The 21,069-nt window shown below is 33.0% G+C and overlaps 1 protein-coding gene and 1 pseudogene across 6 annotated transcripts; both read right to left on the bottom strand.

Moving 5' to 3' along the window:
* Nucleotides 1–591: 591 nt before the first annotated feature.
* LOC18594881 (uncharacterized) lies at nt 592–6,487 on the bottom strand. Of its 6 annotated transcripts, none has more exons than XM_088808347.1 (5): nt 5,959–6,487; nt 5,492–5,886; nt 3,380–3,451; nt 1,147–3,153; nt 592–1,052 (listed from the first exon to the last, which is right to left on the bottom strand). In XM_088808347.1, the coding sequence occupies exons 1-5, from the start codon at nt 6,471–6,473 to the stop codon at nt 691–693; spliced, it is 3,351 nt and encodes a 1,116-aa protein (XP_088664473.1). In that variant the 5' UTR covers nt 6,474–6,487; the 3' UTR covers nt 592–690. The 6 variants fall into 6 exon arrangements, with proteins under 6 accessions (XP_088664473.1, XP_088664474.1, XP_088664470.1 ...); XM_088808348.1 differs by having other exon boundaries at nt 5,492–5,872; nt 6,017–6,487; XM_088808344.1 differs by lacking the exon at nt 3,380–3,451 and adding an exon at nt 5,041–5,184 and having other exon boundaries at nt 5,492–6,487.
* Nucleotides 6,488–17,328: 10,841 nt separating this feature from the next.
* The window catches only part of LOC108662794 (uncharacterized), a 37,308-nt pseudogene continuing 33,567 nt past the window's right edge, over nt 17,329–21,069 (bottom strand).

Genomic DNA, 21,069 nt, shown 5'->3' with positions numbered 1-21,069 from the left:
AATTCGATCCCTTTCACACAGTTTTTTTCTCTGATCCTTAGCTCACGTTACTCCCTTTTCTCAAAATTTTTAAGTTGTAACCCTAACAATGCGCTATAAGTGTGGCCGCATATTGACAACTTGTAGTTTATAAAGTTTATGGTTGACTTATGTCTCCTATAATAAACAAATTCTGCCATCCATATTGCAAGTTTGCGTCGCGATCTGATCCATTGTTTTCGATAGCTCATTTTGTGGTTAGAAATCAACCAATATAAAGGAAAACTATGAGATATATATAGCAAAAAGGATTGCTATAAGATATTTACAAAAGAGAGATTTTGATTTCAAAGATAACATAAATTGTGTGATAAAACATGACTTTGATAGTTTATATTTAAAATTTGTGTTCTGAACATAGCATAAATTAAAATTGAAATAAACTTAGAACTTTTAATAAGAAACTAGGAATTCTTTCTTAGCTCTATTGAACTCTGCTCTGAATCTCTAGACAACATCCAAAAGCAACTATGAAGGAAAGGAAACCAAGACAGACACTTGCCCCCAAAATAAAGGAACAAGAAACAACCAATTACTGGGTAAAACAAAAGCACCTTAACATTGATACAATTGAACTTGCACTCACTTATTTTCTTGATTTGGGATTCAAAGGAGTCAAATGGAAGCGTTAGCAACATGATGGTATTTTCATCAAGCCCGTATGTTTGAATCCTTCAAAAACTTGATTTTGATCTTCTTCAGCTTTGCAACTACGTTTTGCATGTCAGTCCTCTCTTTTGGCAACTCTTCTGAACATTCTAATGCCAATTGCAAAACAGACGATGCACAATCCTTTATTGCAAAAAGTTCTCGCTCCCTCTTATCAATTAGCAAATTGGCATCTACTACTTGAGTTAATGCAGATGGTATAGACTCATTCACCCAATGTCTTAAGCGCATTTCTCCAATAAACATTTCATCTGTAGGCTTTTTTCTTGTTAATGTTTCCATTAGAAGAATACCAAAACTGTACACATCGCCTTTCATAGAAACAATTCCTTGTGTTCCAAATTCTACATGCAAGTCATTAAAGCAATCATCAAAATATGCAATGATTTTACATGAATTATCATAATGGATAAAAAAAGTCTAAAGTTTAAGTGTTACCTGGTGCCATATACCCAATTGTTGCTAGTGTTATTGTTTGTATCGTTGAATCCTCTTCACCTAATAGTTTTGCAATGCCAAAATCACCCAAATGTGCAACCATATCTTCATCTAATAGAACATTGCTGGGTTTTAAATCACAATGGGCCACAGGAAGTGTTTGATCATGATGGAGGTATTCTAATGCAGATGCAACATCAATCATAATGTTCAACCTATGCAACATATCAAGAAAATAGTTATGAGAATATAACCACTTCTTGAGGCTTCCGTTAGGCATGAACTCAAGCACTAAGGCTTTAAAATCAACATTGCAGCAACTACTGATGATTTTGACTAAATTCCGGTGGCGAATATAGCGCAAGACCTCACACTCAACGTTAAAGCTCTTGAATGATCCTTCTAGCTCCACATTAAAGACTTTTATGGCAACGTTCAATCCATCTGAAAGAGCACCTTGGTATACTGAGCCAAAACTCCCCACACCAAGTAGTTTGCTTTCACAAAAACCATTTGTGGCTTGATGAAGCTCTTGGTATGTAATTCTTCTCCACTCAGCTAAACCAATTGAATTTTCTCGATCAATTTTTTGCTTTGAATGCTTTTTTCGGCTTCGGAAGAAAAAGACTATTACGGCTAGAATTAATAGCGTTGAGCTAACAGGCAATAGAATAAACTCTAAGAGCTTAGTAGCTTTCCTTGAATGTTTAGTAGAATTACTTGTGCATGGTGGGAGTTGCAGTCGAGCTGCACCACATAGCATTTCATTCCCCATAAATGATTGAATTGAGTAGTTCGCAAAGGGTCCTCCATTAGGAATTTCTCCATGCAGTCTATTGAAGGAGACATTAAAATACTCGAGATGCAAGAGTCTTTGCAAGGATTTTGGAATAATTCCAGAAAAATTATTCCTTGATAGATCCAAGAATTGCAACCCTGTCAGTCGACCAAATAACTCAGGTATAGATCCTTGCAATCTGTTACCAGATAATGAAAGATAGGTTAGGTCTTCAAGATCAGCAATGCTACTCGGGATTTCACTTAATAATTGATTTTCAGAAAAATCAATAATTGTAACAACCTTCCACATTCCAATGTCAATTGGGATAAAGCCACTAAGGAAATTGGAAGACAAGTTTAGTTGCAAGATATCTATAAGCCTTGTGAAGGTTGAGGGTATTGAGTTTGCAAACTTATTGGAGTCTAAATATAGATGCCGAAGAGAAACGAGATCACCTAAGCATGCTGGTATTGGTCCAGCCAATTTGTTAGCTGTGAGATACAAGAAGCCCAAACTCTTCAAACGACATAACTCATATGGAATGGATCCTTCTAACTTATTGCCATCAAGATAAAGACCTTGCAACTTTTCTAATCTTCTAATTGTGGTGGGAATAGATCCAGTCAGTTCATTATTTTTTATGTCCAAGCCGATCAAGTTGCTTAGGTTGCCAATCTCTCCTGGAATGTTGCCTCCAATCTTGCAACCCGAAGCATCGAATAATTGAAGAGAAATAGAGAGATTTCCTATAAAGATAGGAAGTTCACCATCGATCAATGGATTATCACCAAAAGCCAAGAATCTCAAGGCTTTGCAATTTGCCAAAGAAGAGACAAAGCTCATTTCTTGGGATGAAAGTGTGCTAGCTAAATTATTAGAATATAGGTTGAGTCCTTGCAGATCTCTTAGATTGCCGAGGTCAATAGGAATATATCCAGAAAATGAATTACTTGACAAGCCAAGCCGTGTTAGCTTAGAGGCATTGGAGATGGAGGTAGGTATTGCTCCATTTAACTCATTGTCACCAATTAGAAGCTCTTCAAGTTTTGGAAGCCAAAGTCCCATGCTCCATGGAAGAGAACCTGAGAGATGGTTTGAATTGAGTGCAATGACACTCACAGTTGAGCTATTGAAAATACGAGGAGGGATATGTCCGGAAATACTATTCGATCCCAAACTCAAAAATTCTAATTTTTGTAGGTTGCCTATCTCAAGTGGTATTTTACCTGTCACAAAATCAGAAGTCATTCGGATTAGTTCTAGTGATCCAGAAATAAATAACAAAATTAATCATAAAAATTTTACACAAATTTCTATCTTTATATTTTATATTATAGATACTTATAACAAAGAGCCAAACAATTAGGATTTGTAAATAATATTATTTAAATATTTACAACATTTGAAACTATACAAAAACTAAACATACATATGAAAAATGTAGCATATTACCTGTCAATTTATTATAGTTAAGGTCAAGTGTTTCCAGAAGTGTTAGGTTACCAATCTGTTGTGGAATTTCACCTGCATAATGAAATTGATCCATTAATTATTTCAAAATTTAGCAACAAATTATAAAGCTCATTTGTTTGTCAAACGAAACAATCAAAATTATCAAACAAAGTTTAGAAGTTAGATAATACAAAGTAACATAATCTTGCATTTTTACGATTAATTTAATATTTTCTTTTCAATTTATATAATATAATGAAAATATATTAGAAAAAGTTGAAAAAAAGAACATAAATAAGTAGATCGTATATTTGAATTTTTTATTGAATGATTATGAACAAAATAGAAATCAAATACTTGATTATAACAGAAAAAGGAATTAAAAAAAGGTGAAGATCAATGGTAAAAGTTAATTTAAACAAATATAACGAGATTAAATAAAGAGTGTGACAATATTATCAAAAACCAGAAAAATATAAAAAAGAAAGATGATATCATATGCCCAAAAAGTGATAAAATATAAAAGCATGTGAATGTCAAGTTAAAATTTTAAATTCTAATTACAATCATTCGCGATCTTTGAGTAATATTTTATTTGATCAAAATTTAAATTTAGTCTTCTAATATTAATTACAATTTGGTAATATTAGTCTCTTTAAATTCAAAGAATAAAATCATTATACTTTTATTAAAAGTCGATTAAGGATAATTGTACATATTAGTCCAAAACAATCATATTTTATATTAATTAAATAATAATTAATTATTTTTTAGATTCTAAAACAGCAACATTTTAGTACTTTTCTATAAAAAAATAAAACTCTTTCATTTTAAGGTTCTCATGTATGTGATATGAAAAAAAGATTTCAAATTAGCATGTTATGTCATCAACAAAAAAATCATGTTCTAGAAATTGATAGTATAATTGGCTTTTAAATTAACTTTTAATAAAAAATATAGAGTTTAAATTCATTAAAATTGAGGTATAAAGAACTAAAATAGTTGAATTGAAATAGTATAGGGATCAAATTCAAATTTCAACCTATTTAATCTTCATTCGTAATTTTTAAAATTGAACCTTTATCAACGACCATTTAAAAAAATTCCGAATCCATCCGTTATGTTAATCAATGTTTAAAATCAAAAGAACATGCTACGTCAGTTTCATGTGAGCTTCACGTGATGTAAATCTCAACCCACAAAGTCAAATGAGTTCAAATTTTTTTACCACATGAAAGTTTGTGTCATGCTAAGGTGGCAAATTCTCTTAGAATTTTAATGACAGATTAACATAAAGGATGAATTTTGGAACTTTTTAAAAATATGGTGGATCTTAAATTTGAGTTAAAAAAATAACGGATGAAAATGAAACTTACTCAAAGGTCTTGAATGTTAGGTGCTCTCAAATATTTACTGAGTTAAAAGTGGACAAGTTGAAATGCTATTTGTAAAAATATTTTTTATTTGAAGCATTACATTTTTTCATTCATTTGATAAAAACAGCACATGATATTCAATAAAAATATGGTTAAAAATAAAAAGTGTAATTTTACACTTATTATACACCGCTAGTCGCTAGAGCCATCTAACAAGTGTAATTCTCTTCACCTTTTCCCATATACAAAAATTGAATAGAGATATTTAGGAATGTGATATATTACCTGTCAAATTATTGCCGCCAAGTGTAAGTTCTTTCAAAAGTGTTAGGTTACCAATAATGGAAGGAATAGGCCCTATTAGGTGACATCTTTCTATACCTAATGCGTCCAGATTCAGCAGAGTGCCAATTTGTCGTGGAATTTCACCTGCATAGTGAAAATTTGATTATGATAAACTATGGTCATATTAGTTGACAGTGGATGAGCCAAAAATTCTATCTTGATGGTGTTAGGATAAAATTAATACCAAATATTAAGGAATTAATAGAAGAAGTATTAAGGAATTAAATGAATTACGAGATTGTAAAAAGGTGTCTTTGTTTAAAAAAATTCAATTAAAAAAAGTAAAATATTGTAGGCCCAAAAAGAGAAAAAGGCAAACGCTTTATTGTGAGAAGCACCGACCAGAAATATGCCAAAAATTAATGCATCTCAATATGTATTTTTCTTTTACCTTTGAGGTTGTTGCCTCCAAGAAACAGAAGCTTAAGCATCGTCAAATTCCCTATTTCTTCTGGTATAGTCCCCTCCAAATCATTATAAGAGAAGGATAATATTTCTAACTTTCTACAATTGAATAAACCCATTGGAATTGAGTTAGAGAGGTGGTTGTCACTCAAACCAAGCTTTTTTAATTGTGGTAAACGCTCAAACATATCTGATGAGATATGACCAGTGAGGTTATTCAATGATAAATAAATTGTCTGCAGGGAAGACATTTTGAGTGGGATGGAAGGTATGGAACCACTTAGCTGGTTCTCTCCGAGAAAAATCTCTAGCAATGAAGATATGTTGAAGACTGAGGAAGGTATGGAGCCTGAAAGTTGATTGCGGTGTAAATATAAAAATCTCAAGTTACGAAGATTTCCAATTTCCACGGGGATATGTCCTTGCAGATTGTTGTTATTCAACTTCAAGAACTCTAGTTTTGACAAAAAGCACAAAGAAGATGGAATAACTCCCACAAAGTTATTACCATTCAGACTCAAGTTTTGAAGTTTAGAGAAGGAATCAAGCCAGGATGGGATTCTCCCGTTGAAATTATTGTTAGACAAAATTAAATATTTCAACCGACGCAAATTAGCCAACTCGATAGGCAACGAACCATGAAAACTGTTGTTTCCAATGTCGAGGAAAGCAACGAAAGACAGATTTCCCATGTCTGGTGGTATGGTGCCAGAGAGATTCGTGCCAAATAGATCCAAAGCAATGACTCTGTGGTGCCGAGATCCGCAAGTGACACCAACCCAATTGCAAATAGAGGTAGCAGTTGACCAGTTGGTAGCCAGAAGATCACTGTTGACACGGGCTTTCAGCGCAAGAAGAGCCAATTGGTCTGTACTGATGTTGATTGTTGATTTCATAGAGGATGAAACCCCAAAACTAGGCAGCAACACCACCACCATAAGAGCCAGAATGAACCGAGTGTTTCCCATGAAGTTATGAAGAAGTGAAAGGAAAATTTCTGAATTGGAAATAGGAAAGATGATGTTTCTCTTTCAATATATAGAAAATGACAAAATTGTGATGGGACCTATTTCCACACGCTTTCCCCGCCCTTCCACGGTGAGAACATTAATTTACAGCTTTGGCATGTTGGAAAAAATTCTTAAAATGCAACGTTATCATTTCTTGTTCATTTTCATTGAAATGTCTGAAGGCCAACAAAAAGAAAATAATCTTATTTATAAAGTTTATTAGAGCATCGATTTAATTTTTTTATAGATATGTTACAGAATTATATAAGAAGAAGTAACTCGCTTTCATCCCAAAAATCTCATTCTCTCATATCATGATTGAAATCTGAAATTTCAAGTTAAAATTTTAAAATCAAATTATCGAGTTATTTGTTCAAATACTAAAATAAACAACTGATTAAGGAAAACATAGGTAGATACGTTATAAAATTAATTAAATCACTTTCTGTCAATGCTCGTTAATTCTAACAGAGATTTTATTGTTGGCTATAATTAATTAAGTCTTCAACCCAATCATGCATGACCAACTCATTTGTCATTAAGGTTGAAAATTTCAAGCTACTAGTTTTTCTTGTAATGCGCTTTGCAGTTCCATGTATCTATTTATTGTTTACTCCATTGATAACTCTTCATTATCTTTGATTTTTTTATTTGAAAATTTAAATTTAACTTTTTAAATAAAAAAAGTGTATATATGTTTATTATTGAATCAAATATTAGGGTCTGTTGACCTGTAAACTGTTTTACTTTGGAAATAAATTTTTAGTCTTTTAAATAAGCATAAGGAATGAAAATGTTTTTAAAAAAATTATTTTATGTAAAAATAAATGAACATTTAAATACGTTTTTATTTTCTGTTTGAGCAACAAACTCTCTACTATCTTTCTTTTTAGTACGGGATTCAATTCCCACATCCAATTTGATAAAATTGTTAGAAAAATCACATCTTTCGATTTCTTTCACAAATGTTAATATGGTCGAATGTCTAAGATATGGAGTTAACTGTAAAAAAGAAAAGAAAAGACCCAAGATAATTGGGGAATCCAATTTTCAATTGACATGGAGAAAATTGAAACCCACTCAATTAGTGCAAGATTCACTGAATGATTATCACTTCTAGATGGAGTTCTTGGAAGCAATGCTTTTGGGTAAGCCTCATTTTGTCAACAAAATCCAGATGAGTGCTTCTTTAGGGATAAAATCTTTGAGCAAAGTTTAAACATTTAGGAAAGTGAGTTAATTAAGTGTGGTAAGACAATACAATCCGTTTCTGAGGTCTTAATTCTTTGCATAAAAGAAATTGTTCAATGCTCACTTTACAATTACGAAAACCAGAATGAAATACAGGATCAATACTATAGATTATTATTTGTCATTTCAATGCTAAAATTAGAAAAGCAATGAAGTTCCCTAACCCAAACAAAACGCTATAATTGTAGTTACATATGACTTGAAACATTTTCCCGCATTTACAACCTGTAACTTAGAAAGATTGTGGTTGACTGAAGACTTATATGATCACATTCTACCATCTAACTCAAAATGCAAGTGTAGTTGCACTGTTGTCAATTCAATTATTTTCATTAAGACATTTCATAGCTAGAAATCAACCAAATACCGACAAAAGTGGAAAATGTAAACCATTTTAAAACAGTAAAAGACTACTGAAGAGACATGAGATACATTTATCGACATATTTTCTCTATCACAAAGCCACTTGCCATCTTGACTAATGTCTTTTTTGACAATTAACATGGAAAGATGGCAAGGCTAAATATAGATACATTACAAATAATTTCACTTTCAATTCTTTTCATTAAAATCTCACAATTATCTAGTGTAATCAAAGTTACGTATGATTCAAGACTTCATAAAACAGTTTCATTGATTTAACCTAATTTATGATTTTAATTAATTAACTCCATCTCATAATATTCCTGTGAGACCCTGTCAAGCTCGATTAAAAGACGGTATTGTACCGAGTGGTACAACTAAGTTAAATCGAGCCTTGAACTAGTTCAAATAGAAATTCTAAGAGGAATTTGAAAATTTTAAAACCAACAGAATGACTTAGAATAGTGATTTGGAGTTCAAGGTCCAGTTTGGAGTCCATCAGAAAATTGACCAATTAGGGGCAAAACGGTCATTTTACCATTTGATGATAAAATTGAGATTTTTAGCCAAGATTTGATCACATTTCACCAAGAATAATTATATGAAATATAATTATGATTATTGGAGTATAAAATGATGTTTAGCAGTGAAAAATTATGATTCTCGATATTTATGGAGCACAAGGGCAAAATGGTAATTTTGCCACTAAAGGACTAAACGAAAAATTTTTTAAACAATTTTTGCCCCATTTGGTTAATATTGATCAATATTAGTGTTATTTTAGGTTGAAAAGTAGAAATAATGAGATTCCGGTACATTTCGGAGTAAAAGGGCAAAATAGTAATTTTTTCGCCTCAGGGGCAAATCGGTAAATTTTTCACCCCAGCACTTGTCAAGACCAAGGGATTTTAATTGTGGTAGGATTGGATAAATACCAGAATATTTGTGGTGGAAAATTAAGAAGAAAAAGTCAAAAAGTTAAAAATTGGGCCAATAAGCATGTGACACATGGCATGCTTGATTATTTTATTAATTTCTATAGAAATCAGCCCATTAAATCCCCAATTCCCTCACCATATTTGGCCTAGGCATCCAGCAACAAGAAAAAAGGAAAAACAAGAAAACCTAGGTGGAAATTCAAAGAAAAAGTGAAGAAATCAAGGAAACAAGCTAGGTAAGTTAAAATTTCTTTAATTCTCCTTGATACCTAGCTTACCCATGCTTTTGTTCTTGTTTTCCATGGTTGAATATTGAGTTATCATGATGAATTCAATTCTGAAAAATGAGTATGGAAGAGGAATTGTTGTTGGAATAATTTGATTTTAGACTATGTTAGTGTTTAGGGATAGTTAAGCATGGTTATGAACAAAAATACAAAAGAAATATTCAATTTCTCTAGGGTTCCTTGTTGGCCGAACCATGAGAGCTGAATATCAATGGGGGATTGTTTTTATTTCAAGGAAAATGGCATGAAAAATGATGAATTAAGGTGAAACGGTTATGTAGAAAAAAATTCGATGCTAGTGCACCAAATGACCAAATTTTTCTATAAGGAACTGTGAGGGTTCTAATGCTGAATTTGGCTTTATTTAAATGTATGTGGTAAATTAAGGTATTAGAGGAGAAATGAATTAAGTTGGAGGTGATTTGGACACAATCGTCGATTAATCGGGTGATCGGTCGAATTTAATCGATACCGTGATTAAGCGGTAATCAGACATATTTTTGCATTTACATATCAAGCATTAGTAATTTAAATTAATTTATATCAATTTAGGGACAATATAGTAAATTCCTTGACTTTTTTATTTGTCAAGGTGGTGAGACGTCCGGAAAAGGCAAAGGAATTGCTCCTGAGGGCTATTAGTCCGAGTGCACCCGGAATCTGGATTTTCGATACCGGTGAGTGGACTTGCATTTCAAACTTATTTTGGGAAATATGAAAGATTCTATCCAACTTGTCTTAGAAAATGTACCTTGGGAACAAACTTTTAGTAAAATGATTTTATATTGTGAAAATGTGCTATACAATAGTTTATGTGTTATCACAATATGATAATATGCATTGGATGCTTCTTTACATGTTGATTTGAACCCGACTATGTGCGAGTAGGAGTGCACATAAGCCGTTGCTGACCCGGCTATGTGCGAGTAGGAGTGCACATAAGCCGTTGCTGACCCGGCTATGTGCGAGTAGGAGTGCACATAAGCCGTTGCTGACCCGACTATGTGTGAGTAGGAGTGCATATAAGCCGTTGCTGACCCGGCTATATGCGAGTAGGAGTGCACATAAGCCGTTGCTGACCCGACTATGTGCGAGTAGGAGTGCATATAAGCCGTTGCTGACCCGACTATGTGTGAGTAGGAGTGCACATAAGCCGTTGTTGCCCCCATAGCTTATAGGGCTGGATGCTTCATGATCTTCCACCCTATGAGTGCTTTGATAGGTATGATCTGTGGCAAAGTATGACTCTCCACCCAAGAGCTTGGAGGAGGAGGGAAGGGACTGCTCCGTTGCTTCGTGATCCGGAGTGAAGTGCACCTCTTGCCGAGTGAAGGGGGGGATGCTTCGTGATCTCCCACCCCCTAGTGACAATAGCATAAGCCGTTGCATATGAATGATGATAATGGGATGATGTGCATGATGATGATGATGGGATGGTGTGCATGTTGATGATGGGTATATGGTTGTAAATGCAAATATGTAAGTATTTGTTTTGTGGAAATTTGGAAGTTTACATGTGTTACATGTTGCTATTGTTATTTTAGTAGGATGACTTGTTTTAAGGGAAAAAGGAGACTTTTTTTTTCCTTGATGTTCTGGTTCTCGTTGCAGCGAGAATGAAGTTCGCTACAGCGAGAAACTTTCTGTCCATTTTGCTAACTTGTGGGTTTTTGTCATATTTCCCATTTCTTTGGTACCATAGTTGAGCATGGATTTTTGTAAAGTGATTTACTCATGTGGGATTTACATGAGGGGTTTAAAGAGCTAAAACAATTGCATGGTTTTGAGAAAACGAATGCATCATGATTTCAATAAACATTCCTTATGGTATGCTTGTTCCTTTCCTTGTTCACTCACTGAGTATTGTACTCACGTTTTATAAAAATTCATGTTTTTAGATCAGGTGACTGTTGGACCCTAGATCGAGGAGTCCCCGTAGTGCATATCTTGGGTATGTGTCTGGCATTCGATAGTAATCTCTTTTATTGTAAATGTCTCCGCTGGAAGTCATGGGTCCTTTTGTATTGTGAAAACAATATAACAATATGAATATGTGTATGCAATGTAAATTGCTAAATACATGACTGGTATAGTGCATGTATATTATTATCGATAATGCCATTGTGTTTTGGCTATGTTCACACCCGAGAAAAGGTGTGTGTGTATGCATGATATGATAAATTTGTTAAGCAAAGGTAAATGGATAGGCTTGCTTGGGCTTAGTGAGCTATGCTCATTGAGCTCATGCGCCGGTCATTGTCCGGGAAATTGGGTCGTGACAATTCCATTCAAACTCTTTTAACTTTTATAATTCTTTATATTATAATAATATCATATCACAGTAAAAAACTAAACATAATATTTTGATAGATCCTAAGGAATATAATTATAATTAATTAACTCCATCCCATAATATTCCGTTCAGATTCATTTTTTTAAGAATAGGCTACTACAACTAGCTTTTTTTTTGTTCCTTATTTTCGTTTTGGCAACATGAATTAGGGAAAAAGTAGATTCAACTATCTGGTATTGCCCTATTTCTTTTGGTCCAAAAAGCCCATGAAACATAATCATATGTAGATTGTTTGACAACCTCTTTAACTTGTCTTGCTTTAACATACAGTACAGACGCATGCAATTGGATTGAAGTTGAAACGGAAGATATTTTGCATTCCCTTTTGTGGGGTAAGCCTAGAAAAATGCCAATTTGGAATGGAATGTGCTTTTATTTGGCTACAACTTCCACTTTCCTTTAATGACAAATCCTGTTTATAGGCCGGCCCACCCTCCTTTAAAATGGGAGAAAAAGTCTTTGTTGGTCTCCAAAAAGTTTCAATATCAATAACCAAGTGGAGGCTGACAAAGCCACCAACAACGTGATGGAAACCTTCGGAGAAGAATTCAACAGGAGAGTAAATTTGAAGGTGACCCTTGTTGAATAAGGGCATATTGCAATCATCTTTCCACTCATGTATGGAAAACTTGGTAAAAAATGATTCAATGAAAACAAACAAAAGTGTGACCCTCATTGGACCATAATCATACCAAAAAATATAGTTTCAGAAAAGTATAACAAATTCATCAAGACACTTCTCGAAGTAGAAGAATTCCCAATCTAAATGATTGAACCCCATGAAACAGTCTTCAACCACATATCCCACTTCTCCATGAAATCGCTTTCCCTGTAGCCAACTCACAACCTGCTAGCAATCTGTTTCAATCTTTGTAACAGCAACGTACTCTCGGCAGCAATTCAAGAGGAACCAGAACATAAATAAATAAAAATTCATCAATTGTATAAGACATCTAAAACTTATACTTATAATTTTGTATTCATCAAATGACAATTCAAATGGCAATTATTGAAATATTTTTTTATTATAATTATTAATAAGATTTATTCAATTTATAAATAAAAATTTTAATGTGTTGAATGATTTCATTAATTTTTTTTTAAAATTTTAACAGTATTGGATAATTTAAATATTAATAAATATTTTTTAATATTGTAAGTTAAATATTAATATTTATCGAACCTGTACTCTTAGGTTTAGTAAGTAAGACTTTTTTTTTTTGTTTTATGGAAAATGTCTTAGGTCCCTTTGTAATAAGAGTTTTTATTTTTTTGTTCTATGGAAAATGTCTTAGGTCCCTTAGTAATAAGAATTTTTTTTTTTTTTATGGAAAATGTCTTATACCTTCGTGGGTGTTTAATTTCCGATTGAACTAGAAAATGTTTCACATATGAAATAAAATTGTAATCTTTCAAAGAAGCATAAGTCTTAAAAACGTTTTATGAAAAATTATTTTACGTCAAAATAAACGAAACCATAAATGTATTTTTATTTTTTGTTTGAGCAAAAACTCTCTATAATCTTTCTTTTTAATATGGAATTCAATTTCCACTTCCAATTTGCTAAAACTGTGGGAAAAATCACAACTTTGAGTTTCTTTGACAAATGATAATACGGTGGAATGTCTAAGATATGGATTTAACTATTAAAAATAAAAAAAATGAAAAGACTCAAGATAAGAGGCATCCAATTGTCAATTGACATTGCCAAAATTGAAGACCACTCAATTAGTGCAAGATTCCCTGAATGATTATCAATTCTAGATGGAGTTCTTGGAAGCAATGCTTTTGCGTAAGCCTCATTTTGTCAACAAAATCAATGAAGTTGTTATGTTAATACTGAAATTAGAAAGCCAATGAAGTTTTCTAACCCAAACAATACGCTGTAATTGTAGATATATATGAGTTGAAGGCAACATTTTCCTGTATTTATAATTTGCAACGAAGAAAGATTGTGGTTGACTTAAGACTTATATGATCACAATATTTTGCCCTCTGGCTCAAAAAGCAAGTTTAAGTTGCACTCTTGTCAATTCCATTATTTTCAATAGGACATTTCACAGCTAGAAATCAACCAAATACCGACAAAAGTAGAAAATGTAAACCATTTAAAACAGCAAAAGACTACTGAAGAGACATGAGATATATTTATCAACATATTTTATCTATCAGAAAGCCACCTGCCTCCTTGACTAATGTCTTTTTCGACAATTAACATGGAAAGATGGAAAGGGTAAAGATTGCTACACCACACTTTAGTTTTACTTGTTGACGTTCCATAACAATGTAGGCAATCTTCCATAAGAATTTCCTAGGTCCTCTCAATCTCTCTGATCTGGTTTCTCCGTAAACAGAATGTGTTGCTTGACACCACTGTTGAAGCTTCCTTCACAAATTATGTCAGCAAAGGGGAAAATTAGGACAACCAAGCCATAGGCAGGTCTAATACCGTGTTTATAGAATGGAAAAGCATGAAGCGTGTTGACTGCTTTGGTTCTTATTTGATGGCACATATTCAAATTCAATCCCTTTCACACTGTTTTTTTCTCTGATCCTTAGCTTACGCTACTCCCTTTTCTCAGAACTTTTAATTTCTAACTCTAAGAATACGCTCTAAGTGTGGCCGCATATTGACAACTTGTAGTTTAGAAAGTTTATGGTTGACTTAAGTCTTATATAATAAACAAATTCTACCATCCAACCCAAATTGCAAGTTTACGTTGCAATCTGATCCATTGTTTTCAATAGGGCATTTTGTGGTTAGAAAACAACCAATGTAAAGAAAAACTATGAGATATATACAGCAAAGAGGATTACTATGAGATATTTATAAAATAGAGATTTTGGAAAAAAAGTGGAAGCCGTTCAAGTTTTGGAAGCCAAAGTCCTATGCTCCATGGAAGAGAACTTGAGAGATGGTTTAAAGATACGGGGAGGGATATGTCCAGAGATACTGTTAGATTCCAAATGCAAAAATTTAAACGTTGGTAGGTTGCCTATCTCAAGTGGTATTTTACCGCCACAATATCAAAAGAGTCATTTGAATTTGTTCTAGTGATCTAGAAGTAAATAACAAAATTAATCATAAAAGTTTTACACACATTCCTATTTTTATGTTTTATATTACATATATATATAAAACAAAAAAGCAAACAATTAGGATTTGTAAATAATATTAATTATTCAAATATTTGCAACAGTTGCAGCTATATAGAAACTCAACCTACATAAGAATAAATGTAACATATTACCTGTCAAGTTATTTTTGGCAAAATCAAGTACTTCCAAAAGTGTTAGGTTACCAATTTGTTGAGGAATTTGACTTGCATAATGTAATTGATCCATTAATTATTTCAAATTTAGCAACAAATATAAGGCCTATTTGTTTGTCAAACGGAACAAGCAAAATTGCCGAAGAAAGTTTAGAATTTAGATAATACAAAGCAATATAATGCTGCACATTACGGTTAATTTACTATTTTTCATTTTAATTTTTATAATATAATGAAAATAAATGAGAAAATGTCTAAACCACCAACATAGATAAGTTGATAGTATATTTGAATTTTTGGTTGAATGATTGGTGAACAGAATAGAAATAAAATTCTTGATTACAAGCAAAAAATGAATTAAAAAAGGTGAAGATCAATGAGAAATATTGATTTAAATAAAAAACAATGAGGTTAAATAAAGAGTGTGATACTCTTACCAAAAACTAGAAAAATATAGAAAAGAGAGATGTGGAAAATCCAGATGATATCATAAGCTGAAAAAGAGTAAAATATAACCTATTTGTTATGATTATTAGTTGATGCAATAAAATTAGAGCAGATAGTATTTTTCAATAAAAATTGTTACATTTTTTTGTTTCACTGTAAAATAATATATGGTGCATGTTCATTGAAGTGTGTTTTCTTAATCTTAACTTTATGCATAAAAGAAAAAGGATAAAATATATATAAACTTAAAAGTGATCGAATTGAATTTAATAGAAGAAGTAATAAGGAATTAATAGAATTACTAGATTGCAAAAAATAAGATAGTGTTAAAAAAACAAACCCAATAAAAAACCAAAGAAACTAAAATATTGTAGGCCCAAAAAAAGAAAAAAAGAAAAAGGCTCTGCTATTGTGAGAAAGAAAGGACTAGAAATATGCTAAAAATGCATTCCAATATTTATTTTTCTTTAGTCTTTTTGGTTCTTGTGTCTTAGAAACAGGATCTCAAGCATTGTCAAATTTTCTATTTCCTTCGGTATAGTTCCCTTGAAATGATTATAAGATAAGGATAAATCTTTTAACTCTTGGCATTTAAATAAGCTCCTTGGAATTGGACCAGAATGGCCCTTTTAATTTAGGCAAACAATTAAACATATCTGATGAGATATGACTAACAAGGTTATTAAATGTTAAAGCAAATTTTTACGAGGATGACATGCTGAGTGGGATGGAAGGTATGGAACCAGTTAGTTGGTTGTCGCTGAGAAAAATCTCTAGCATTGAAGATATGCTGAAGACTGAGGAAGGTATGGAGCTTGAAAGCTGATTTTTGTCCAAATATAAAAATCTCAAGCTAGAAAGATTTCCAATTTCCATTGGGATATGTCCTTGTAGATTTTTATTATACAAGCTCAACACCTGTAGTTTTGACAAAGAGCACAAAGGAGTTGGGATAAGTCTCACAAAGTTATTTCCGCCCAAACCAGGATGGTAGGCAACGAACCAAGAAAATTGCTGTTTCCAATGTTAAGGAAAGCAACGAAAGACAGATGTCCATGTTTGGTGGTATGTTTCTAGAGAGGTTCATGCCAAATAGATCCAAAGCAATGATTCTGTGGTGTCGAGATCCGCAAGTGACACTAACTCAATTGCAAATAGAGGTAGCAGTTGACCAATTGGTAGCCAGAAGATCACTGTTGACACGGGCTCTTGGTGCAAGAAGAGCCAACTGGTCTGTGCTGATGTTGATTGTTGATTTCATAGAGAATGAAACCCCAAAATTAGGCAGCAACACCACCACCATAAGAGCCACAATGAACCGAGTGTGTTCCATGAAGTTATGTTGAAGTGGAACTTGTGAATTGAAAATCTTTGAATTATAAATGGGAAGATGATGTTTCTTTTTCAATATAGAGAAAATGCCAAAATTGTGATGCGACCTATTTCCACTGGCTTTCCCCTCCCTTCCACAGTGAGAAAATTTACCATGAAGAGAATAAGAGCAATGTTATCGTTTCTTATTATATTTATTGACATATCTAAAGGCCAAAAAAAGTATTTTTACTTGTAAGTTTATTACAATAGCAATTTAATTGTTTTTATACATGTGATACACAATTATATAAGTATAACATCCTATAAATCTCAAATAGAAATAACAATTATATAATTGCTTTCGAATCAGAGTTGGAAATGACAGAATCCTTGCCAAAAGAATGTTGTTGCTTCATCCTAATCATTCTCAAATTGAAATAAAATATGTAAGTTCTTACAACTGATTTTCAATACTATACAGTTTCCAACATGAAAGAATATTTAGGAAACAAGAACGACTATAGCTGTTTTCTTTTTTAACATTTAGCAGAAGTTTAATTCAAGCAAAACACTAAAAACTGCCTAAAACAGAAACTATAGTGGGTTGGCAATTCATTTAACGTCTCATAAACAAACGTTAGAACTGAAGCCCACAAACACTGTTAATTTACAAATGCAAACACTCATATATGAACAAAGCTTAAACAATGAGTATCCAACCCACATGCTCAAAGCAAATCAAGAAAGACTATATGTTGGATACAATAGAGACACTCTAATATAGTTTCAACCATATGCTCGAAGGAGTCAAATAGAAACGCCCACTACATGATGGGTCTCTTCATGATGCTCGCCTTTTCGAGTCATTTAAAAACTTTATTTTGATCTTCTTTAGCTTAGCAACAACTTCTTTCGTGTCAATCCTCTGCTCTGGTAATTCTTCCGAACATTCCAATGCTAGTTGCGAAACAGATAATGCACAATCCCTTATGGCAGACTGTCCAGCCTCTCCATTATTTAGCAAATTGGTATCTACAACTTCCATTAATGCGGATGGTAGCGACTCATTTACCCAGTTTCTTATGCTCTTTTCTCCAATGAACATTTCATCTGTGGGTTTTTTTTCTTGTGAAGGTTTCCATTAGAAGAATGCCAAAATTGTACATGTTTCTTTTATGGATACAATTCCCTCTGATCCATATTCTACATAAAAAATCATCAAAATCAACCATCATTAAAGTATACAATGATGTTACACTAGTGTCGTAACGTGTGGGTCCGGGAACCCGACCGTCAGACGTGATATGAAAACTCTAAAAAAAACTGAGAGTCGCCACCAATCATTTTTTTTTACTAGGTGCGATTGATCACCTAATAACTCGATTCTAATCGACGAGGCCTTAAATTGATTTTAAGTCCGCCGAAAAAAACCTTAAACTAGTTTTAATGATTTTCTAGATCTAGGCTAGGGAGTACGGTTACGTCCGGGGAAGGATTAGCACCCTCGGGACGCCCGTTCCATGAATGGTACCATTTTTTAGATTATCCTATTACACTTTAATTTTTAAGTTCACTATATTTTCTTAGTTATTATTCTCTTATTTTATCCCCTATTTAACCTTTTATTGAGGACGTTCTCCTGAATCCGCCCATCGTACTGGTGGGATCCGGGGTGTTCTCTCACCTAGGGAATTATTCGAGAAATTCGCCTCTGCAAGTTCAATGAATAAATCCCGTCATCGGGGTCATCGTACTTTTTCTTTTAAAAATAATATTTTCATGAATAATGAACCTAATTCGAGTGAAAGCCTTTTATTAAAGATGTTTCCCGAACCCTCCCATCATACTGGTGGGACCCGACGACACCTTTTCACCTAGGGAACTTTCCGAGAAATACCCGCCTTCGTGAGATCCTCGAGAGATCCCATCATCGAGGCTTAACTCGTGAGCAAATATTTATATGCAATGATATGCACGATGCAATATACATATATGCTATGCTAATGCAATTATCTATTTTTTGGTCATTTATTATTATTTAATTATTATTTTCATTTTATTTTTCTCTTATACTATTTTTCTATTTTTTCTTATTGTTATTTTTTTTATACTTTGCATTTTTTATTCCAAGTTTCTCTTGTATTTCCCGTTTATAAATTGTTTATGGTTCCATGTTATTTTAGTGGACAAAAATTTTATTATTTTTTACTACTTTTTATTTTTATATTTTTATTATTTTTATATTTTTTATGTTTTGATTATCATATTATTATTATTATTATTTTTTGTAAGCAATCTTTTATTCAAATCTAATGCCTAAAATTTTATATCTGTGTTTAATTTCATTTTTTACTTTCTATCTTATTTCTTTTATATAACATTTTATTAATCTATAGTTTATACTATTAGATATTTAATGATTAATTTTAAATTAGCTATTGTTTTGGATTTATTTATTTATTTATTTTGTCTATTTATTTAATGTCATGGATATTAACTTTTCATAAATTTATTATATATATATATATTTGAATCATCATTATTATTATTTATTATTTATTTATTATTTTGGTTTTTGAATGATTTTGCATTATTATTTTTTTATTTATAAAAATTTCGGGATCTCGAAATCAAGGCTCTCCCATCGTACTAGTGGAGCCTTAATTTAGATTTCGAACTTAGGGAAAATGGGCCCGGGATTGCGACTTCTCGCGTCTCGACCGACCATCACATCATCGGCATCACTACATTCGTAATCAATACCTTGATGTTTTTTATCATTTATATTTGTTTATTTTATTATTTTTATTATATATATATTTTTTATATGGACTTCACTTTCCTAAATTTAAATAATTTTAACAAGTATTTTTCTATATTTAAATTTTCCTTAACTAAATATGCAAGTTTTCTTATTTTTTTATGTTATATTATTTTTATATATATATTTACACTCCTTTATATATATTGTTCTCTTTATCTGAAAAATAACCTTTTAAAAATCTTATACACATTATATTAAAGTACTCCAATCCTAATTCTAAATAATTGAATAATAAATCCGAAAGCTAACAAAATGAACAAACCCAAATTATTGCAAACCTTAATAACATGGTAAAGAGTTTACCTTTATGGGCTCAATACCCACTCAATTTTGCTCACTTGCTTCTCTGCGGCCCAATCCTGTTCAAAGAGAGCCAGATTGGGAGATGGCTCGTTTACCCACTTCAGGGACTCAGTTCCTTCTCTCCCTAAATGGTGCCGTTTCTGGCTGTAACCCTTTTTCAAAACGATGCCGTTTTGATTTATACCTAGGTATAAAAACCTCTTTTCTTCTTCATACTTCCATTTTCTGCCCCTATTTTCTCTCTCTATCGCCGAACTCTCTCCTCTCTCTCTCTAAGAACTTCTTCCTTTCCTTTTGCCAGTCATTCAAAGGCTTTCCTTTTCCCAACGCCGATCAGCTCTTTTTCACTCTCCCTAGCCGGCCATCACTCACAACCGGACCTCCCATCGCCCATCTGTAGGTGCCTTTACGTTGGCGGCGCAACCCAAAGCTCTCTCTCTACAAGTACTCGACCAAACCCCAAAACAGGACTCTCCTTGCCGCTCGACATCCCCGGTGTCGCACCCCCCAACAGCTCTCTCTCGGCGTGACTCACCTACCAAACCCAGTTCTAACACTCCCCGAAACCGGCGGTAGCTAGCCCCAAGCCTGTAGCGTCATCGGTACCCCCTTTTGTTCTTTCCTGCATCGGTAGATCCCAAATAGGTTGCCCCAAATGACCGGCCCTCTCTCTATGATCGAGCGGTGGCAACCCAAGGCTTCAGCTCTCTAAAAAACTTTACCACCGGCGGCACAAACCCCAAACTCCTTCCCTTACAATCGGTGACATTTTTTGTTTGTGTTTTTTTTTCTTTTTTGGATGGTTGTGGCTGCTAGAGATTAGGGATTTTGGATTACTGCTTGTTGCTAGGGTTCTTTGCAGGTGTTTTTACTTTTCGATTCCCATGTTTACTACAGTGCCTCATCCCCTTTATACCCGGTTCTTGGCCTCTAGAGGGGGCACGCTCCCCTTACCCTGCCAGACCAGAATTTTTTGGGTCTGGTAGGGTGAGGATGGCGCCGGCAGGGTGCCTCCGTACCCTACCAGTCGTACTTCTATTTTTTTTTCTTTTTTAGAATTTATTTATTTTTATTATATATATATATATATATATGTATTTTGTGTCTACAGCTGCCCCTCTTTGCGCATTTCGAAAATCAGAAATAGTGCAAAGACATAGACACTGTTTTTAACTAAATTCTTTAATTCTCTTACCAAAGTT

This window comes from Theobroma cacao, chromosome 7, assembly GCF_053813885.1.
Source record: "Theobroma cacao isolate CCN51 chromosome 7, ASM5381388v1, whole genome shotgun sequence".
NCBI classification, from domain to species: Eukaryota; Viridiplantae; Streptophyta; class Magnoliopsida; order Malvales; family Malvaceae; genus Theobroma; species Theobroma cacao.
This window is presented reverse-complemented; position numbering and strand designations above follow the sequence as displayed.